This window comes from Pelobates fuscus, chromosome 6 (assembly GCF_036172605.1).
Source record: "Pelobates fuscus isolate aPelFus1 chromosome 6, aPelFus1.pri, whole genome shotgun sequence".
Taxonomy (NCBI): domain Eukaryota; kingdom Metazoa; phylum Chordata; class Amphibia; order Anura; family Pelobatidae; genus Pelobates; species Pelobates fuscus.
Window position 1 is genome coordinate 216,696,815 of NC_086322.1, and position 18,723 is coordinate 216,715,537.

The 18,723-nt window shown below is 40.5% G+C and overlaps 1 protein-coding gene across 2 annotated transcripts in view; it reads left to right on the top strand.

Annotated features, from left to right (window-relative positions):
- STAP1 (signal transducing adaptor family member 1) overlaps window positions 1–18,135 on the top strand; it is a 115,428-nt gene extending 97,293 nt beyond the window's left edge. For both annotated transcript variants that reach the window (XM_063425337.1, XM_063425338.1), the window contains exons 8-11: window positions 11,579–11,678; window positions 14,499–14,600; window positions 17,458–17,509; window positions 18,062–18,135. In XM_063425337.1, the coding sequence (XP_063281407.1) occupies window positions 11,579–11,678; window positions 14,499–14,600; window positions 17,458–17,474 (219 nt within the window). In that variant the 3' untranslated portion in view covers window positions 17,475–17,509; window positions 18,062–18,135. The remainder of the gene's footprint in view (window positions 1–11,578; window positions 11,679–14,498; window positions 14,601–17,457; window positions 17,510–18,061) is intronic.
- Window positions 18,136–18,723: the final 588 nt, after the last annotated feature.

The following is an 18,723-nucleotide window of genomic DNA, read 5'->3' on the forward strand; positions in this document are numbered from 1 at the left end:
GGGTATGTCCCTGTACATTCTCCAATGCTGGCAGGTTCAGAGCTTTGAGAAAACGTCCCGCTTCCGGAGCTTGTGTGAGGTAAATCCTCTTTGCGCCGTGTTGTACCGACAGCTTTCGTCCAGGTCCCCAGCGGTATCTGACTCCATTTTCTCGCAATAATTTTGTGACGGCTTGCACAGATTGCCTCCATATCATGGTCTGGAGATATCATTGAAAAAGGAGAGGCTTGCGCCTTCGAAGTGGAAGGTAGATGACTCTCGGCTGCTCGACTGTAGGAGCTGTTTGCTCTGAAGTAGCTGGCAGCTCAGGAGCAGGTCTCGAGGCGCTTCGGCTGGGGCCTTAGGCGACTTGGGAATCCTGTAATAGTGGTCGAGCTGTATAGTTTTTGCCCTGGATGGTGAGAACATTGCACTTAAGAGCCATCTGAGGTAATGTGGGACCTCAGTATCTGTTATGTCCTCAGGAACTCCGCAGAGCCTTAGGTTGCACTGCCGCTTAGAGTCCTCCAGCACGGCAAGTTTTTCTTCCATGGTGTGGGTGACCTGTTTGAGTCTGTCTATCTCGGCAGACATATTGCTTTGTAGGTCTCTGGTGATGCACCCCTCGTCCTCCAGTGATTGCAGTCTGGTGGTTATAGCCCCCATATCTTGGCGGACAAGAGCGATGTCGGCCGAGGAGTAGGCCTTCATTTCAGCCAGCATGTTCTTAATGTCAGCTTTGCTGGCTGGCATGGTCTCCATGTGCTGTGTAAGGCTGGTGCTTCTGTGTACTGGGGTCAGCTCTGTGTTGGCTGTTCTCTGGCCGGGTATGCCACTTTCAGAGTGTGCTGATAGACTCTCTTCCAAGCCAGATTCTCCCCTTGTGGGCGCCATTTTGGCTGTCCGCGGCATCGGCGTGCAACGGAGCAGAGCTCCGATATCTTTGGCGGAGGACGCAGTTTCTCCTTTACGGAGTTTAGTTTTCTTCCCCATCGCTTCTGGTTCGATTTGGGAAATGTTGGAGGCGCTTTGGGTGTAGTTTGGCTGGGTTTTTGTGGATCTCCCTCGGGAGCTCTCTGCATGTGCGTCCGATCAGGTCAGTGGCTAGCTCCGCCCCCACAATGTTAATCTTTTAACCAACATTCAAGTAGGGGAGCATTTGGGAAATGGTGATCACAATATGGTAAATTTTTAAATAAACTCAAAAAAGCAAAAGCATGTGGGGTATATTAAAATGTATAATTTTAAAAAAGCCAATTTTAATAAGATTAGGGCAGCTCTACAACATATCGACTGGCATAAACTCCTTAGTGATAAAAACACTGAGGAAAAATGGAAACTATTCAAACAAATATTAGAAAGGTACATTTCACAGTATGCACCATTGGGTAATAAATATAAAAGAAACAAATTAAAACCAATGTGGTTAAAAATAAGAAAATGGCTTTTAAAGCATTTAAATCGGACAAATCAGAGGCATCCTATATAAGATATAAGGAAGCCAATAATACTCGCAAAAAGGCAATTAAAGTGGCTAAACTAGAAAATGAGAAATTGATAGCCAAAGAATGCAAAACCAACCCCAATTTTTTTTTTTCAAGTACATTAATTCTAAAAAAAACAAAAAATGAAAGTGTAGGTACACTGAAAACAGAGATGGGTCTGTTAGTCAATGAAGACCAGGAAAAGGCAGAAATTTTAAATAACTATTTTTCTTCAGTATATATTAATGAGGATCCTATGGCAAGAGATATGCATATGATTGCTGCAACAAACTTGCAGATAACCTGTGATTGGATAACTCGAGACAAGGTGCTACAGCTATTAAAGAAAATTAATGTAAATAAAGCTCCGGTATCCACCCACGAGTACTTAAGGAGCTAAGTGGCGAAATAAGTGAACCTCTGTATTTAATTTTTCAAGATTCTTTTGTTTCAGGTATTGTACCGAAGGATTGGAGGAAGGCAGATGTTGTTCCTATATTTAAAAGGGTTCAAAATCCTTGCCTGGAAATTATAGACCTGTGAGCTTAACTTCTGTGACTGGGAAAGTATTTGAACGGCTATTAAGGGATAATATTCAGGAATTCATTGGGAAGAACTGTGTTATTAGCAATAATCAGCACGGTTTTATGAAACATAGTTTATGTCAAACTAACCTAATTGCATTCTACGAAGAAGTAAGTAGAAATATAGATCAGGGTGTTGCAGTGGATGTGATCTACGTGGATTTTGCTAAGGCATTTGATACGGTTCCTCACAATAGGTTAGTCTTCAAACTAAAAGAAATTGGTCTAGATGAATATTCTTGTTCTTGGGTAGAACATTGGCTTAAGGATAGAGTACAGCGAGTTGTCATAAATGGTAAATTTTCAAGCTGGACAAAAGTGGTAAGTGGTGTCCCTCAGGGTTCTGTTTTGGGACTGCTTCTATTTAACATATTTATAAATGATCTTGAAATGGGAATTGAAAGCCATGTATCAGTGTTTGCAGATGACACAAAACTTTGTAAAGTAATAAAATGTGAGCAGGATATTGCCTTGCTGCAGAGGGATTTGGATAGATTGGGGGACTGGGCACTAAAATGGCAGATGGAATTTAACGTAGAAAAATGCAATATTATGCACTTCGGGGTTAAGAATGCAAAAGCAATTTATACCCTAAATGGTAGTGAACTAGGGATAACCACACACGAGAAGGATTTGGGAATTGTTATAGACAACAAATTAGGTAGCAATATGCAATGTCAATCTGCAGTTGCTAAGGCCAGTAAGGTTTTGTCATGTATAAATAGGGGCATAAATTCTCGAGATGAAAATATAATTTTGCCTCTTTATAAATCGCTGGTAAGACCACACCTTGAATACGCTGTGCAATTTTGGGCACCTGTTCTAAAAAAAGATATCATGGCACTAGAAAAAGTGCAGAGACGAGCTACACAATTGATAAAAGGAATGGAACATTTTAGGTATGGAAAAAGGTTAAAAAATGTAAATCTCTTCAGTTTGGAAAAACGGCGCCTGAGAGGGGATATGATAACATTATACAAATATATTCGGGGCCAGTACAAACCATTATCTGGAAATCTATTCATAAACAGGGCTATACATAGGACACGAGGTCACACATTTAGGCTTGAAGAAAGGAGATTTCATCTAAGGCAAAGAAAAGGTTTTTTTTTACAGTGAGAGCAATAAGGATATGGAATTCATTGCCTGAAGAGGTGGTTTTGTCAGAGTCTATAAAGATGTTTAAACTGCAATTGGATAAATACTTGCAAAAACATAACATACAGGGAAATAATTTCTAATTAGTGGGGTAATAGCTGCTTGATCCAAGGAGACATCTGACTGCTATTTTGGGGTCAAGAAGGAATTCTTTCCTAGTTTGTTGCAAAATTGGAAGCGCTTCAGACTGTGTTTTTGGCATTCTTTTGGATCAACAGCAAAAGCATATGTGAGGAAGGTGGAACTTGATGGACGCAAGTCTCTTTTCAGCTATGTAGCTATGTAACTATGTAACTATATTAGTACTTAGGCAATACTGTGCTTCGGCACTTCGACATTTTGGGACCTCGGCACTTCGGCTATTTCGGAAGTACCCAAATGTCCGAATTGCCCGAAATTCTTCCGAATTCATATTCGGACCAAAACAAATTGCACATGTCTAATCTTTAGGGGTGTGCTTGTCCCTTAAATGAATGGACCCTCCATCTGTTCTCTTCCCTGCCCACTTCTGTCTGGGAAGGTGGGCAGAAAATATTGACAGGTATGTTGAAAATGTAATAAATATACAGGGAGTGCAGAATTATTAGGCAAGTTGTATTTTTGAGGATTAATTTTATTATTGAACAACAACCATGTTCTCAATGAACCCCAAAAACTCATTAATATCAGAGCTGAATATTTTTGGAAGTAGTTTTTATTTTTTTTTTTAGTTATAGCTATTTTAGGGGGATATCTGTGTGCAGGTGACTATTACTGTGCATAATTATTAGGCAACTTAACAAAAAACAAATATATACCCATTTCAATTATTTATTTTTACCAGTGTAACCAATATAACATGCCCCTATATCAACATTCACAAATATACATTTCTGACATACAAAAACAAATCAGTGACCAATATAGCCACCTTTCTTTGCAAAGACACTCAAAAGCCTGCCATCCATGGATTCTGTCAGTGTTTTGATCTGTTCACCATCAACATTGCGTGCAGAAGCAACCACAGCTTCCCAGACACTGTTCAGAGAGGTGTACTGTTTTCCCTCCTTGTAAATCTCACATTTGATGATGGACCACAGGTCCTCAATGGGGTTCAGATCAGGTGAACAAGGAGGCCATGTCATTAGATTTTCTTCTTTTATACCCTTTCTTGCCAGCCACGCTGTGGAGTACTTGGACGCGTGTGATGGAGCATTGTCCTGCATGAAAATCATGTTTTTCTTGAAGGATGCAGACTTCTTCCTGTACCACTGCTTGAAGAAGGTGTCTTCCAGAAACTGGCAGTAGGACTGGGAGTTGAGCTTGACTCCATCCTCAACCCGAAAAGGCCCCACAAGCTCATCTTTGATGATACCAGCCCAAACCAGTACTCCACCTCCACCTTGCTGGCGTCTGAGTCGGACTGGAGCTCTCTGCCCTTTACCAACCCAGCCACGGGCCCATCCATCTGGCCCATCAAGACTCACTCTCATTTCATCAGTCCATAAAACCTTAGAAAAATCAGTCTTGAGATATTTCTTGGCCCAGTCTTGACGTTTCAGCTTGTGTGTCTTGTTCAGTGGTGGTCGTCTTTCAGCCTTTCTTACCTTGGCCATGTCTCTGAGTATTGCACACCTTGTGCTTTTGGGCACTCCAGTGATGTTGCAGCTCTGAAATATGGCCAAACTGGTGGCAAGTAGCATCTTGGCAGCTGCACGCTTGACTTTTCTCAGTTCATGGGCAGTTATTTTGCGCCTTGGTGTTTCCACACGCTTCTTGCGACCCTGTTGACTATTTTGAATGAAACGCTTGATTGTTCGATGATCACGCTTCAGAAGCTTTACAATTTTAAGAGTGCTGCATCCCTCTGCAAGATATCTCACTATTTTTGACTTTTCTGAGCCTTCTTTTGACCCATTTTGCCAAAGGAAAGGAAGTTGCCTAATAATTACGCACACCTGATATAGGGTGTTGATGTCATTAGACCACACCCCTTCTCATTACAGAGATGCACATCACCTAATATGCTTAATTGGTAGTAGGCTTTCGAGGCTATACAGCTTGGAGTAAGACAACACGCATAAAGAGGATGATGTGGTCAAAATACTCATTTGCCTAATAATTCTGCACTCCCTGTATAAAATAAAAAGGTAAGTGTTTTTTTGCCCCATTAAAGTTGCTTTCAGAAAATTAGTGAGGAGTACATGCATGCAGTAAGCCATACAAACTTGCTCACTTAAATGAAGTAAGCGTTTGGTAATGTAATTACTTTAATTTTAAAGGGAAACAATATGTGAAAGTAACACATAGTTAATGCATTAAAAATATATTTTCCGAGCCACATGTACCGCAAGTGAGAGACCACTAGTTGAAAGGGGGGGCAGAGGAGAGCAGAGACCACTAATGGAATGTTGGGGAGAAAAGGAGAGACCACTAAGGGAGGGGAGGAGAGTACAGACCACTAAGGGACGGAAGGGAGACCTCTAGAGGACAGGGGGCAGGGCAGGGAGCGCTTTCACACTACACACACAATGCATCCCTACACACACAGAAACACGACATGCTTCCCTTACACACAGAGAAACACACAATGCATCTATTACACATACACACACACACACACACACACATTGCAACCTTTACACATAAAGACAATGCATCCTTTGCACACATACACAGAAACTCACAATGCATCCCTTACACACAACCAGGAACACACAATATATCCCTTATACACAAACACACACTGCTTCCACTAAACACACTGCATAACCTACACAAATTGGTATCCCTATACACTACATTCCATAAGTACACACATTAGATCCTCTACAATAACACATAAAACATCCGCTACACGCTCCACTCCCTGTGAGCGAACTCATGGGTGGAACATGTAGGTGGACTTATGGGTGGGCCTTATGGGCATACTCACAGTCAGGCCCTGGGGCCTAGACCTTGAGCTGTGTAAGGGGCCCCCAAAAAATGGAGCTGCTTCACGTTCTCCCAGTACATTGTAACTGCGGTCACAAAATTCAAACAGCCTCCAGAGATCCTGTTCTACACCAGACCAGTGGAGCCAAACTGCAGCCAGTGCCCATCACCATCCTCATCTGGTTGTAAGTAGGCAATCTAGTATATTAGTGACACTAATCTATAATATACCTCACATTAAAGGGACACTGTAGTCCCCAGAACCACTGCAGCTTAATGAAGTGGTTCTGGTGTCTATAGCCGGTCCCTGCAGGCTTTTTAATGTAAACACACACTGTGTGCAGCACTGTGTGCAGCGTTAGTTCATATGGGTGGGGCATTGTGATGTCACATGGGGGAGGGGCAGCAAATTTTTATTTTGCCTAGGGCGGCAAAAATCCTTGCAACTGCCGATTGACATTGCATATTGTTGCCTAGTTTATTGTTTATAATTATTCCCAAATCCATCCCATTTGTTGTTATCCCTAATTCACTATCATTTAGGGTGTAAGTTGCTTGTGCATTCTTTACCGCAAAGTGCATAACGTTATGGACAGTACTAAGGTCTCTGAAGACAGTCCCATTATTCGTAACTGACAAATCCACAACACCAAAGAAAGCCAGCGCTTTCCCATAACATTAGGACTCACCCATCCACTGCTACATCCCACAGGCTGTACTTCCATACATTCATAGATCCCAACTAGACTGGTATATTTTCGTAGATGAGGAGAGGACTATGGCACAGGGACTTATTTGCACTTGAGATATGTGCCAATTTACTTTGTGTTGAGCTTTGCTTTATTGTATTTTTTCCGTTGTATAAGCCTTAATCGTGCTGATCTCTACTCACTATATTTCGTTGTTTAAAATAGGTTTATACACTAGCCCTGTGGCTTTAAGAAGTGCTCTGCTTTGGTCATCCCTCATTGTAACACTGTCTCACCCCCACTTTCCCCCTCCTGCTGTCACCTTGGTTAGGGGTACTCATCCCAGTAGAGCCTAAATATCAAGTTGATTGAGCACTCTCTCTTTGTACCACTAGTCATAGTACTTAACATAATACATAGTAATTGTATTATACTATATTTTATCCAATATGCTATTTTCTCTTTGATCTCTTTACAACTCAATATATAGAATTAAAATATTGATTTAAGAATTATAAAGCTGCACACATGAGAGAAAATGCTTACAGGCAGATCCCTCCATCAACAGCAGGAAGCTCTACTAATCAGTAGCCTCTCATTCTGTTTTATTGGGTCTACTTTTATTTTATAAACCCTTTCTGGACAGATTTATGAGAAAAGTAGTTTATCTCCAGTCTCGGTTCCACTCAACACATAGGATGAGTAGGACTGCTCTTTGCTATTATATTTGCTATCTGAGGCTGCTGCAACAGGCTGTGTGCAGATATTTATTGAGCTGCAGACTGAAAATGTGCATGCTCCTGACTCCCTCTGAGGAGGGTAGAAAGATATTTACTGTGTATGTGTCATGCAAATGTGATGTGGGAAAATTCATCTAGGCAGCATGGAAGAGAGAATTGTGGCTGCCTGATTGACAACACGGTGGGTGGAGCTACAAGCAGGAAAAAAGTATATAGATATTTTTTTCCTAAGCTGGAAATCGTGAAAAAAACCCAAAAAAAAACCGAAAGAACAGGGTATTGCCGCCATGACTCCTCTTTTAACACAATCACTACAAGACGATGAATTTTTGGCAAAATTAGAATGTCTTCCTCATTCCAGAATTTGCACGGTAGTGCTTTCTTTATTATGTACTCTGTATTTCCTTGTGTACATAGTGTATTTTATTCTGAAACAAAATACTTACCCTTGTTTTAAACAATCATTTATTGAGTCTACTGGCAGCCTGGCACACTGATTCTCAGACAAAACCAATTGCCTTATGGTAAACCCACTAATGCTTGATCCTTCATATGCCGTATATGTATTTTTTGAATAGCCTCTCACTAGAAAACCAACAAATAAAAGTAGGATAAATAGTGCATTTAAGATAAACTTAAAGGGACACTCCAGGCACCCAGACCACTTCTGCTCATTGGATTGGTCTGGATGCCAACTCCCACTACCCTTAACCCTGCAAGTGTAATTATTGCAGTTTTTCATAAACTGCAATATTTACATTGCAGGGTTAACTCCACCTCTAGTGGCTGTCTATTAGACAGCCACTAGAGGTCACTTCCTTGTTTCTAGCACAGGTTTCCTGTGCTAGAGCGTCGCTGGACATCCTCACGCTGTGTGAGGACCTCCAGCGTCGCTCAAAACCCCATAGGAAAGCATTGAAATGATTTTTCAATGCTTTCCTATGGGGAGACGTAATGCGCATGCGCGCATTAGGTCTCCTCGGCCGGTGAGCGAGATTAGTCTCGCCCACCGGCCGACGTAATCACTAGGAGGAGCGTCGTGGAGGCGGAGACAGCGGCGAGGGACATCGCCGCTGTCCCAGGTAAGTCACTGAAGGGGTTTTCACCCCTTCAGTAACCGGGGATTGGTGGGTGGGAGGGAGAGGGACCCTCCAGTGCCAGAAAAACGGATCGTTTTTCTGGCACTGGAGTTTCCCTTTAACAAAATGTACTGTATTGTTTGTTGCAAATAGTGATGTCCCGAACGGTTCGCTGGCGAATAGTTCCTGGCAAACATTGCGTGTTCGCGTTTGCCGCGGACGGCGAACATATGCGATGTTCGGTCCGCCCCCAATTACTGTTTTAAAAAAAAAAAGGGGAATATTCACTAAATACCAAACATTGTTATACAGGGGAATATATAGGGGAATATTCACTAAATACCAAACATTGTTATACAATTGTTATACAATGGCTGGTTTAAGCCAATTCCAAAGAACTTTCCCACGCTGTGTAAAATGACACAGAGCACTGTGATTGGATTGTTTTCAAGCCATCCAATCAAAGTGCTCTGTGTCCATTTTACACAGCGTGGGAAAATTCCAAAGAACTTTCCCACGCTGTGTAAAATGACAAAGAGCACTCAGATTGGCTTAAACCCACCAATCAGAGTGTTCTTAGCCTAATTGCAGGGCGGGGCAAGGCTTTACAAGCCTTGCCCCGCCCTGCGTAGCTCAGTCTGCGCGGAGCCCTCCATGGGTGAAGATGGATTATTTTTTTTGCGCTCAGGTTTTTTCTTTTATTTTAAGTTCGTCGGGTATGATGGCTTTTTATTTGGCCTTTTTTGGGGCTGAAAAATGAAGATTTTAGAAAAAAGACGTCAAATGGTAAGTTTAATTCTTTTTTACAGGTTAGTTATTTTATTCCCCCTTCACTATTTTTAGGGTGAGGGGGGTAGGAGATAGCTTGTATAGGGGAGGGGGTTGACTAGGCTCTTGGGACCCCTGGTCACCTTGATTTGGGGGGATTTTCATTTAGGGCCCCCCCCGCCGCTCAAGGGGGGGAGGACGGTAGGTCCCCCCCCACCATTATTATCTAGGGCCCCAACCCACTGCTCAGGGGTGGGGGCCGGGGGAGGACAGTAGGTCCCCCCCCTCTCTTTATTTAGGGCCCCCACCCACCGCTCAGGGGTGGGGGCCTTTAGGGCTTTTTTGTGGGTTTTAAAATTCGCCTGCCTATTGAAGTCTATGGCGGTTCGCCCATTCGCAAACATTTGCGGAAGTTTGCGTTCACGAACCGAAAATTTTATGCTCGCAACATCACTAGTTGCAAACAATGTTGTATATAGTAAAATACTAGGTTTCATTCTTTTAAAAAATTATTTTATTTATTCATTTGGAAATGTTTTACCAAGAAGGATAGTTCTAGATTTCTTTTAGATTTTCTTTTTTTGTCAATCTTTATTTTATTGAGACTTTGTGCAATTCAGTACAGAAAGGAGTAAGAGCAAATATACACTTTTCAACAATGCAGATGACATTAACTCTTGAGCAGACTGTCTCATTATTTTATTGAAAGTAGGCATGTGCATGGGGAAAATTTTCCGTTCGGTTCGGCATTCCGAAATTCAGGATTTTCGCAATTCGGGACTTCGGTAATTCGGCACTTCAAGACTTCGGAACTTCGGCACTTCGGAATTTCGGCACCTCGGGACTTCTCTTGCAGCCGCTTGGTAGATAACTCCCTAATTCCCACGGTATTAGGGAGTTATCTACCAAAAGGCTGAAAGACGTAAATTGGTCTTTCAGCCAAATTTACTAATACCAAGTAAAAATGACTTTGTATTAGTAAATTTTGCCCCTACTCGCTATACCGCGAGTAGGGGCATGTCTATTAAACAGTGAGCAGCCTGTGACTGCCCACTGTTTAAAAAAAAAAAAAAAAAAAAGTCAAACTAAAGGGGGGACCTATTGCCCCCCACCCCTGAGCGGCGGGTGGGGGCCCTATAGTAAAATGATGGGGGGGGGCCTATTGTCCTCCCCCCAGGCCCCCACCCCTGAGCGGCGGGTGGGGGCCCTAAATACTAATAAGGGGGGGACCTAAGGTCCTCCCCCCTGGCCCCCACCCCTGAGCGGTGGGTGGGGGCCCTAAACAAGAATAAGGGGGGGGACCTAGTGTCCTCCCCCCTGGCCCCCACCCCTGAGCGGTGGGTGGGGGCCCTAAACAAGAATAAGGGGGGGGACCTAGTGTCCTCCTCCCTGGCCCCCACCCCTGAGCGGCGGGTGGGGGCCCTAAATACTAATAAGCGGCGGGACCTAAGGTCCTCCCCCCTGAGCGGCGGGTGGGGGCCCTAAATAAGGGGGGGGGACCTAGTGTCCTCCCCCTTGGCCCCCAACCCTTCAGCGGCGGGTGGGGGCCCTAAATACTAATAAGGTCCTCCCCCTGGTCCCCACCCTTGAGCAGCGGGTGGGGGCCCTAAAAAAAATGTCCCCCCTAGGTGACTTGGGGTCCCCAAACCCCTAGTCACCCCCTCCCCCCAATAAAAATGATCCCCCTACCTCCCTCACCCTAAAAACTAATGAGGGGGGGACCTTTAACTAAGTACCTGTAAAAAAAAAAAAAAAAAAACTTACCATTCGATGTTTTCTTTCTTCTAAAATCTTTTTTCAGCCCCAAAAAAGGCCAAATAAAAAAACCATAATAACCGGCGCAATTATAAAAAAAAAATAAAAAAGGGCAAAAAATAATCAATCTTCACCCGGCGAGGGCTCCGCGCAGACTGAGCTCTGCAGGGCGGGGGAAGGCTTATAAAGCACATGCTTAATTCTTGCTTTAATTTGCTGGATTGCAGTGATAGGCTGAGAGTATTTAGCCCATCATTGTTAGATGACCATTGTTAGAGACCTTGTTTCACTCTTAAATATAATTTGTGTGTATATATATATATATATATATATATAATATGTGTGTATGGGAGAAAAACTAAACTTCAAAAATATACTACATACACAGACTATGGGCATCAATACTAATATTTAGTTTTTACTATGCAGGTTGTACTGAAAACTCTTCAAGATGTTGTAGATCACTTTGTGAAGGAAACCAGGGGGAAGTTAAAACCACTTATCACCAATGAGTACGAAGCAAAGTTTGGTAAGAACCTCTGCTTATAGCTTCTAACATGAATTACTTTCAAACATTTTGTTCTATTTTGCTTCTGTATATGCTTTTAAAAAAAAAAAAAAAAAATTCTTTACTAGATATGCCCATTGAAAAAGATTGTATGCAGTACTGATAAATCCATTTAGATCAGTCTGTGCTTATATCAGTTTACGTCTGTGCTTTTTGAATAAATAGAGAGTATGAGGGAAAAAGCCAAAATCAGCCATCAGAAGGTATATGCATCATCACTATTTCAAAATAAAGATTTATCCATAAATGATATTAATTCGGAAAATCACTTATTACAGATGAAGAATCCAATTCACTAAATAAAGCTATTAATAAAATCGAAAATAGGTGGAACAGCACCCATTATCACATACACTACAGTCAGTGTTCTGATGCTTGGAGTGTCCTGTTTAAATGTATAAAAAAGTTACGTTGATTAGTGCTTTTTTGGCTCTGGATCACAGTTGCTTGAATGGAGGACCAGACATTATCTGAAAATTCTACTGTGGAAGTTTTCCAATAGTGTGTGGACATGAGTCTTGTGAGCTGTCAAGAAAGCACTTTCTAGGACACAAAATGTGTGTTTTTGTCTGTTTCCACTCCCTTCTTATTGTTTGTTTTTTTTGCATGTATATGAATATATTATTTGTTGTGAATTTAATTTTTTGTATGTTCACAACTTGGGAATAAAGAAGTATTATCTGCTGATTATCTGCCTTTATTAGTATGTCTAACTTTAGTGTGGATTTGGTCCAGTAGCATGAATCCAGATTCTCCAAGAATTGGTTTCAGTGCTTAGAGTGTCTCTTTAATATATATATATTTTTTTAAACTTTAGAATATATCTTTAAAAGAGGAAGAAAGCCGTTTAGCATCAGATTTTGTACATCTGCAATTTCCATGTATGTTTTGCCATTAAAATATCAAGTTGTAGTTCTCAAACATCTGAGGACCTGCCTTACAAGCATCCCTAATTTAGAGGAAGGACACCCTATTATAGTTATATCCTCTATCATGACCGCATCTCACGCTGTAGTATTGTGTTAGCATTTGTTAATGGAGAGCCTCACTTCTCAAATTCAGTCATGAAAGATTGTAATACAGAATACTGAAATAAAATGCTGTTTTGGTCTGCCAGATAAATGTAAGAATGCAGCAGCACTGGTAACAGATTAACAGTTTTCATTTTGCCTCCCAGATTGAGTTTAGTTACTTTTTATATTACTGATTAACTTTACAGAAAAGTGGGATCAGAAACTATTTAAAGCCACACTCCAAACCCAAGCAGATATGCTTTGTGTCTGGAGTCCATATGTTTTTGGCAGTTTATAAAAGTGATGAAACTTTTATAAATGGACACTGAAAAACATTTCCAGCTGTCAATCAGGCAGCCTGGTAGTTGTCTTTGCTTTGTTTAGTTCCACAGAGCTAAGGGAAGTGGCAAGCCTACTGGGCTAGAGAGCACCTGCCTTCCCAACTTTTCAGTGAGCTGTTCATTGTGAGGCACTGGAAAGCCATGATCGTATGCTTGCGGTGCCAGCACAGAAGCTTCTCCTTGAGAGGTCATTTTCCTGGCATAGATTTACAGTCTGTGATGGGGTAAGAGAGGTAGGCTTGCAAAGGATGCAGACAGCAGACTTGCTGCTCTTGCAATCTGGTTTTTATACACCTGCAGAACAAATACATGCATTTTTGAGGGGTATATTTACGAAAAAAAATATTCCTTTAAAGAGCTGTTTTCACTCACAGGAAATTTACATAAACTCACAGAGATTGAGCACCTTAACCCCTTAAGGACACATGACATGTCTTGATTCACTTTTATTCCAGAAGTGTGGTCCTTAAGGGGTTAAATAGTGTACTAATTGCTAAACTGGAAATATGATAGAGAGTTGACACTGGAATTGCAAAAATAAAATAGCCGTGTTCTGGATGAAAGTATAGTTTTCAAAAGCTATATCAGTGTATAGTGAGTAAATTGCCATAAAATGTTGTGGTTTTCTTTGCTGTAAATCTCCTGAATTTATATAATCCTTAAAGGAACACTATATTCACCAGAACCACTGCAGCATGTAGCTGTTCTGGTGTCTATAGCCTGTCCCCTATGTGATTTGCGTCAGTGGTCCACCCTTTTACCTAACCCACCGAAATCCTGCTTCCACGGACACTGCTGTTAGGGGTATGGATTTACCTGAAAGAAGAAGTTAAGAGATTAGCATAGGGTATGTGTTATCTGATAGCTATATACTGTGAGTTTCCCTCTAGCACCACCTCCACCAGATACATGACGCTTGGGAGGAATAACTGTTTTAGTGTTTTATGTCGATAAGATTCTGTAATTAGACCCATCATAATTATCAGCATCAGGCCCAATAGGCTCTTAATCTGTCCCCTGCCTGATTGGCTGAGATCAAGATTAATTATTTCAGCCATGGAAGCGGGGCCATCTTCTGTGAGACTGGAGTGGCGAAGGAGAAAAGTTAACACCTTTTACAAAAAGGGGGGCAGTCACTCCTGCACCATAGTGTTAGGAACACGTTTGTATTCCTAACACTACAGTATTCAATTTTTTGACTTATGATTTCCCTAATTTCCATACAAATATTGTTACTTACTAAAGTGAGAATTGCTGGGAATTCAACGTGAATTTCAAAATTAAGGCCGAAACAGCTCAATATGCATCCCGTTCAACTGTCTTGTCTAAAATGTGAACATCACTTTGAATTCCAGACAATTTTCACTTTAGTAAATAACCCTGAGTGTTTTTCAGGAGCGTGTCACATTCATTTTTATAATTTTCAGAGGACTCTCTAAAGGGGACTCAGAAGACATCTGTTGTGACCAAAATTTCACCGGAGAAAACTTCACCAGCTGAGCGGGAAAAAGAAAATATCTACATGAATGGTAATCATTAGTCCATATTACTTGTTTGCATGGGAAACATAGCAATGAGAAAGAAAAACATTTTCTTTTCTAATGTGAGCAGAAATTCTGTGGAGACACAAATTCATCCACACCTTGCATAGATTCATAAACATATTTACATATTTATTGGCAGCAGAGAAAACCAGTGATTATGTGGGAGACTAGCATATCAATTTTGAGTGAGGGACATACTCTCACTATATATATATATATATATATATATATATATATATATATATATATATATACACACACACACACACACACACACACACACACATGCTTTAAAGGGACACTATAGTCACCAAAACAACTACAGCTTATTGCATTTGTTCTGGTGAGTATAATCATTCCCTTTTTTTGCAGTAAACTGTCTTTTCAGAGAAAATGCAGTGTTTACATTACAGCCTAGTAATAACTCCACTGGCCACTCCTCAGATGGCTACTAGAGGTGCTTCCTGGGGTAGTGCAGCACAGTGTGACTGACATTCCGTGTCTCCACCCTCTGCATGGAGACACTGGACTTTCCTCACAGAGATGCATTGATTGAATACATATCTATGAGGAGATGCTGATTTGCCAGGACTGTGTTTGACTTGTGCTGGCTCTGCCTGATCTGTCTCCTTGACAGTCTCAGCCAATCCTATGGGGAAGCATTGTAATTGGCCCAGACCACCACTTCTGATGATGTCCGCTATGCAGGGAGATCTGGGGCAGAGCCAGCAGCTGCAGACCTGTACAAAAGTAAGATTTTACTATATTTAGTGGGTGGGGGGAAGAAGAGGGGGGGGGGGGACTAGATGGTGGTTTTAACGCTATAGGATTAGGAATACATAGTTTTCCTTTAGTATTTATAACGAAGGATGTGTCCTTCTGTCCTTGGCTAACATAATATTACTAATGATTTGTAATAATTTATTATTTAGGAAAAAAACAAATATTATTGGTTATTAATATTATTTTAACCAATGCAACATTCCTTCGGATATCATATGGTCTTTAGCTATATCTGGATAGAAATAGGGGCTAGAATACAAAACTTTTCCATGCAACTAAATTTAAAACATTCACATACTCATACCCTGCACTCACTGGATACCTCTATGCAATAGTCAAAGTCCTTCAAAATAGATGCATTATTCAAAAAAAATCTTAAAGATCTTTGTTCTGAAAGCTGATTAGGCAGTTGAAGAAACATTATGGACTTCATGTTGTGATGTCTTATAAGAGGCATTCATTTTAGACAATAAGAGGCATTCATTCTAGACAATAGACATCCAATTTTGGCAACTCTCACGATAAACTATTTTGCAAGCACACATCTATATAATTAGCAACATATTCACATACACAGACAAAACTAGACACATGCACACTTATAAGGGACACTCCCAACCACAGATGAATGAAGTGCATAGGGGTTAACAGGCAGTCCCCCCTTGTTTCAATTCATAAAACTGCCTATTTTAAGCCAGGAGGGCATCCTGATTGACTCAGAATGATCTTAACAATGAACCAATTAGATCCAGAGAGGAAGGGAGACCATACTCACTGACAGTCTCCCAGGGGTAGAGTAGAGCAATGAAAAGAGTGGACTGGCTGCTGGAGGTAAAGGGAAGTTAACTTTTTTTTCCCCCCATGTATAGATACGTAGAATCCAGTGTAGTAACGGAACACTCCACATGTTAAAACCAGATATCCTTTTTTTAAAGTTCCTTTAAGACATATAAACAGGGGACTTCTGTAGTAAAGTGTGAACTTTAGGGAAATATAAATACATGTAAAATTTCATGCCCAAGTAGCTGGACATAAATAATTTGCGTCAAGTGACACTATTTTGATCTCAAGTGTCAATGCAAGGAGCAGAGTGTGCTGTAACAAAATTGAGTGTCAGGGTACCTACTGCTACTTGGCATGATATGCCCATTTATACTGATGTGATGCATTACTCTAGTGCCAGTCTATGAGACTATTTCCTGGTTCTCCTCCTCTCTCTCCCAGTGTCTCTTTTTCTGGTTCTTCCTTTCCTCCACAAACCATCTCTTTTGGTGTTCCCTGCAGTTCTGTCCTCTGTCCCCCACTGTTCTCAATATAGACTGCCTCTCTTGATAAACTAATCAGTTGATATGGCTTCCAATATCACTTTTCTGCTGGCACACAAATCTGTCTGTCTATCTTCTGCTGATCTTTCTCTGTCCCTGTGGAATCATGTCTCCATCTGCCTCTCTATTATTTCTAACTGGGTGGCAGCTTACTTCCTTGTACTCAATCTCTCCAAATCCGAAATAGTCTTTCCTCCTTCAAACACTGCTACTGCTATGCTACTGCAATGGCACAACCATCTGCTCTGGCATTCAATCACCAGGCAATCACCAAATTCTGTCACTTCCATCTCAAAAATATACCTCTCAAATGAAGTTATTCACTAAACAATTGTATTATATTGAAATCGAATTCAAGCCCAGGGAGAGTATCTCTAGCACTACTGGTTTGTTGTGTAGCAGAATGTTGCCAAGTGACATTCTAACATTTCAAGAATCAGTATGTACATAAATATTTATGATTTTTTTTTCCCCGATGAGGTATGGGAGATTGCCAATAGTCTAGAGCTCAAGTTACTGAACAAAAAAAATAAACAAATGTGTTCTTCCGCCTAAATATCTTTCTTATTGTCTAAAGCCTATATGAAGCTTTAATACAAAGACTAGCAATTGAGCATATGTATACTATAACAATTAAGAAAATTAATTAAGTTTAACTCCATTTCATGCATAATAAAAAATGAGAACATGTGCCTTAGGCTTAGACTAATAAAACCTCTTTATTTTATTAACAGTAACAACTTGCAAGTAGAGGATGTAAAAATGCTGATGCTCTACACACCCTTGGTAAGGAATATATGCAGTCATCATTTCTTTGTTTTAGGACTCCACTCAGTGGTTTACTTATTAACGCCTTCATGAGTCCATTTCCCTGCAAAAACATAACACACACACTACAGCCCATATCCCGGCAGACCTCAGGTAAGTTGTCAAACTGTTCTTAAAAAAACAGTTTTATTACTTACCCTGGGAGTTCACTATGTCACTACTGGCACCATAACCACTACAATGTAATGTAGTGGTTATTGTGCCTAGATTGTTTCTTTAAATAATCTACCAGTGCCACTCCTAAGTTTAGGGGCCCAGTATATGCCACAGCGCTGTACATATATACAACCTAGAAAGTTGTTTTGACCTGTGGTGACTTGGTAAAATATTTCAATATTAAGGGCACCTTGAACCTAAACCGTTTGGGAACCACTGATCTAAACATTACTTTCCAGGACTAGGATTTATATTTGAGTATCCATGTTCTCCAATATAGCTCTGCAGAACATGTTGCAACATTGTGTTTTGTTTTATTTCAAAAAACGCATTTTAAACTTTTTTTTTTTTCAGCTCATCAAATTAGGAATTAAGAAAATGAAGAAAAAAAAGACATTGGTAAAAAAAAATAGCAAGTAGCAATTGCATTTTGGATTTTTTTTTACTTATTTTACCATCAACTGCAAGAGAAGATTGAAAAACTGACATTTTGACTATTCGCTTCAAGACTTGCTAATACACACAACTCAACTATATTCGAATACAGAGAATATTTATAAAGGGCAATTGTAGAGCAGACTTTAAAAACAGGTGTAATCATTAGGTATGTCAAATGAGTGATTAGACTGATTGTTCAATTTTTAGGACTTTGCACTGCAGTCTCTCTTTATAAATATTCCTAAGTTTATTTATACATTTTAATCAAATAAATAATACATTTTAAAAGATAACTTATCACATGTATAAACAGGTGATGTGTTTTTAAAGCCATTTTCTTTTGACCAGCCAATGCAGTTGTTTTTTTATGAACTTTATAGAAAATGATATGAAGGAATTTTGCTGTAAGAAAGAAAAAAGGTTTGCTGTGGTTTAATGTTTTGTAATGTATTGTCTAGTGATATAGAAATTGTAAAATATTTATGCAATTTTTTTGCAAATAAGAATTCTTGCACTCATGGATTTAACTTGTTAAATATCATAACAGTGCCTCATTGTAAACGGACCTAAAAGGCCAT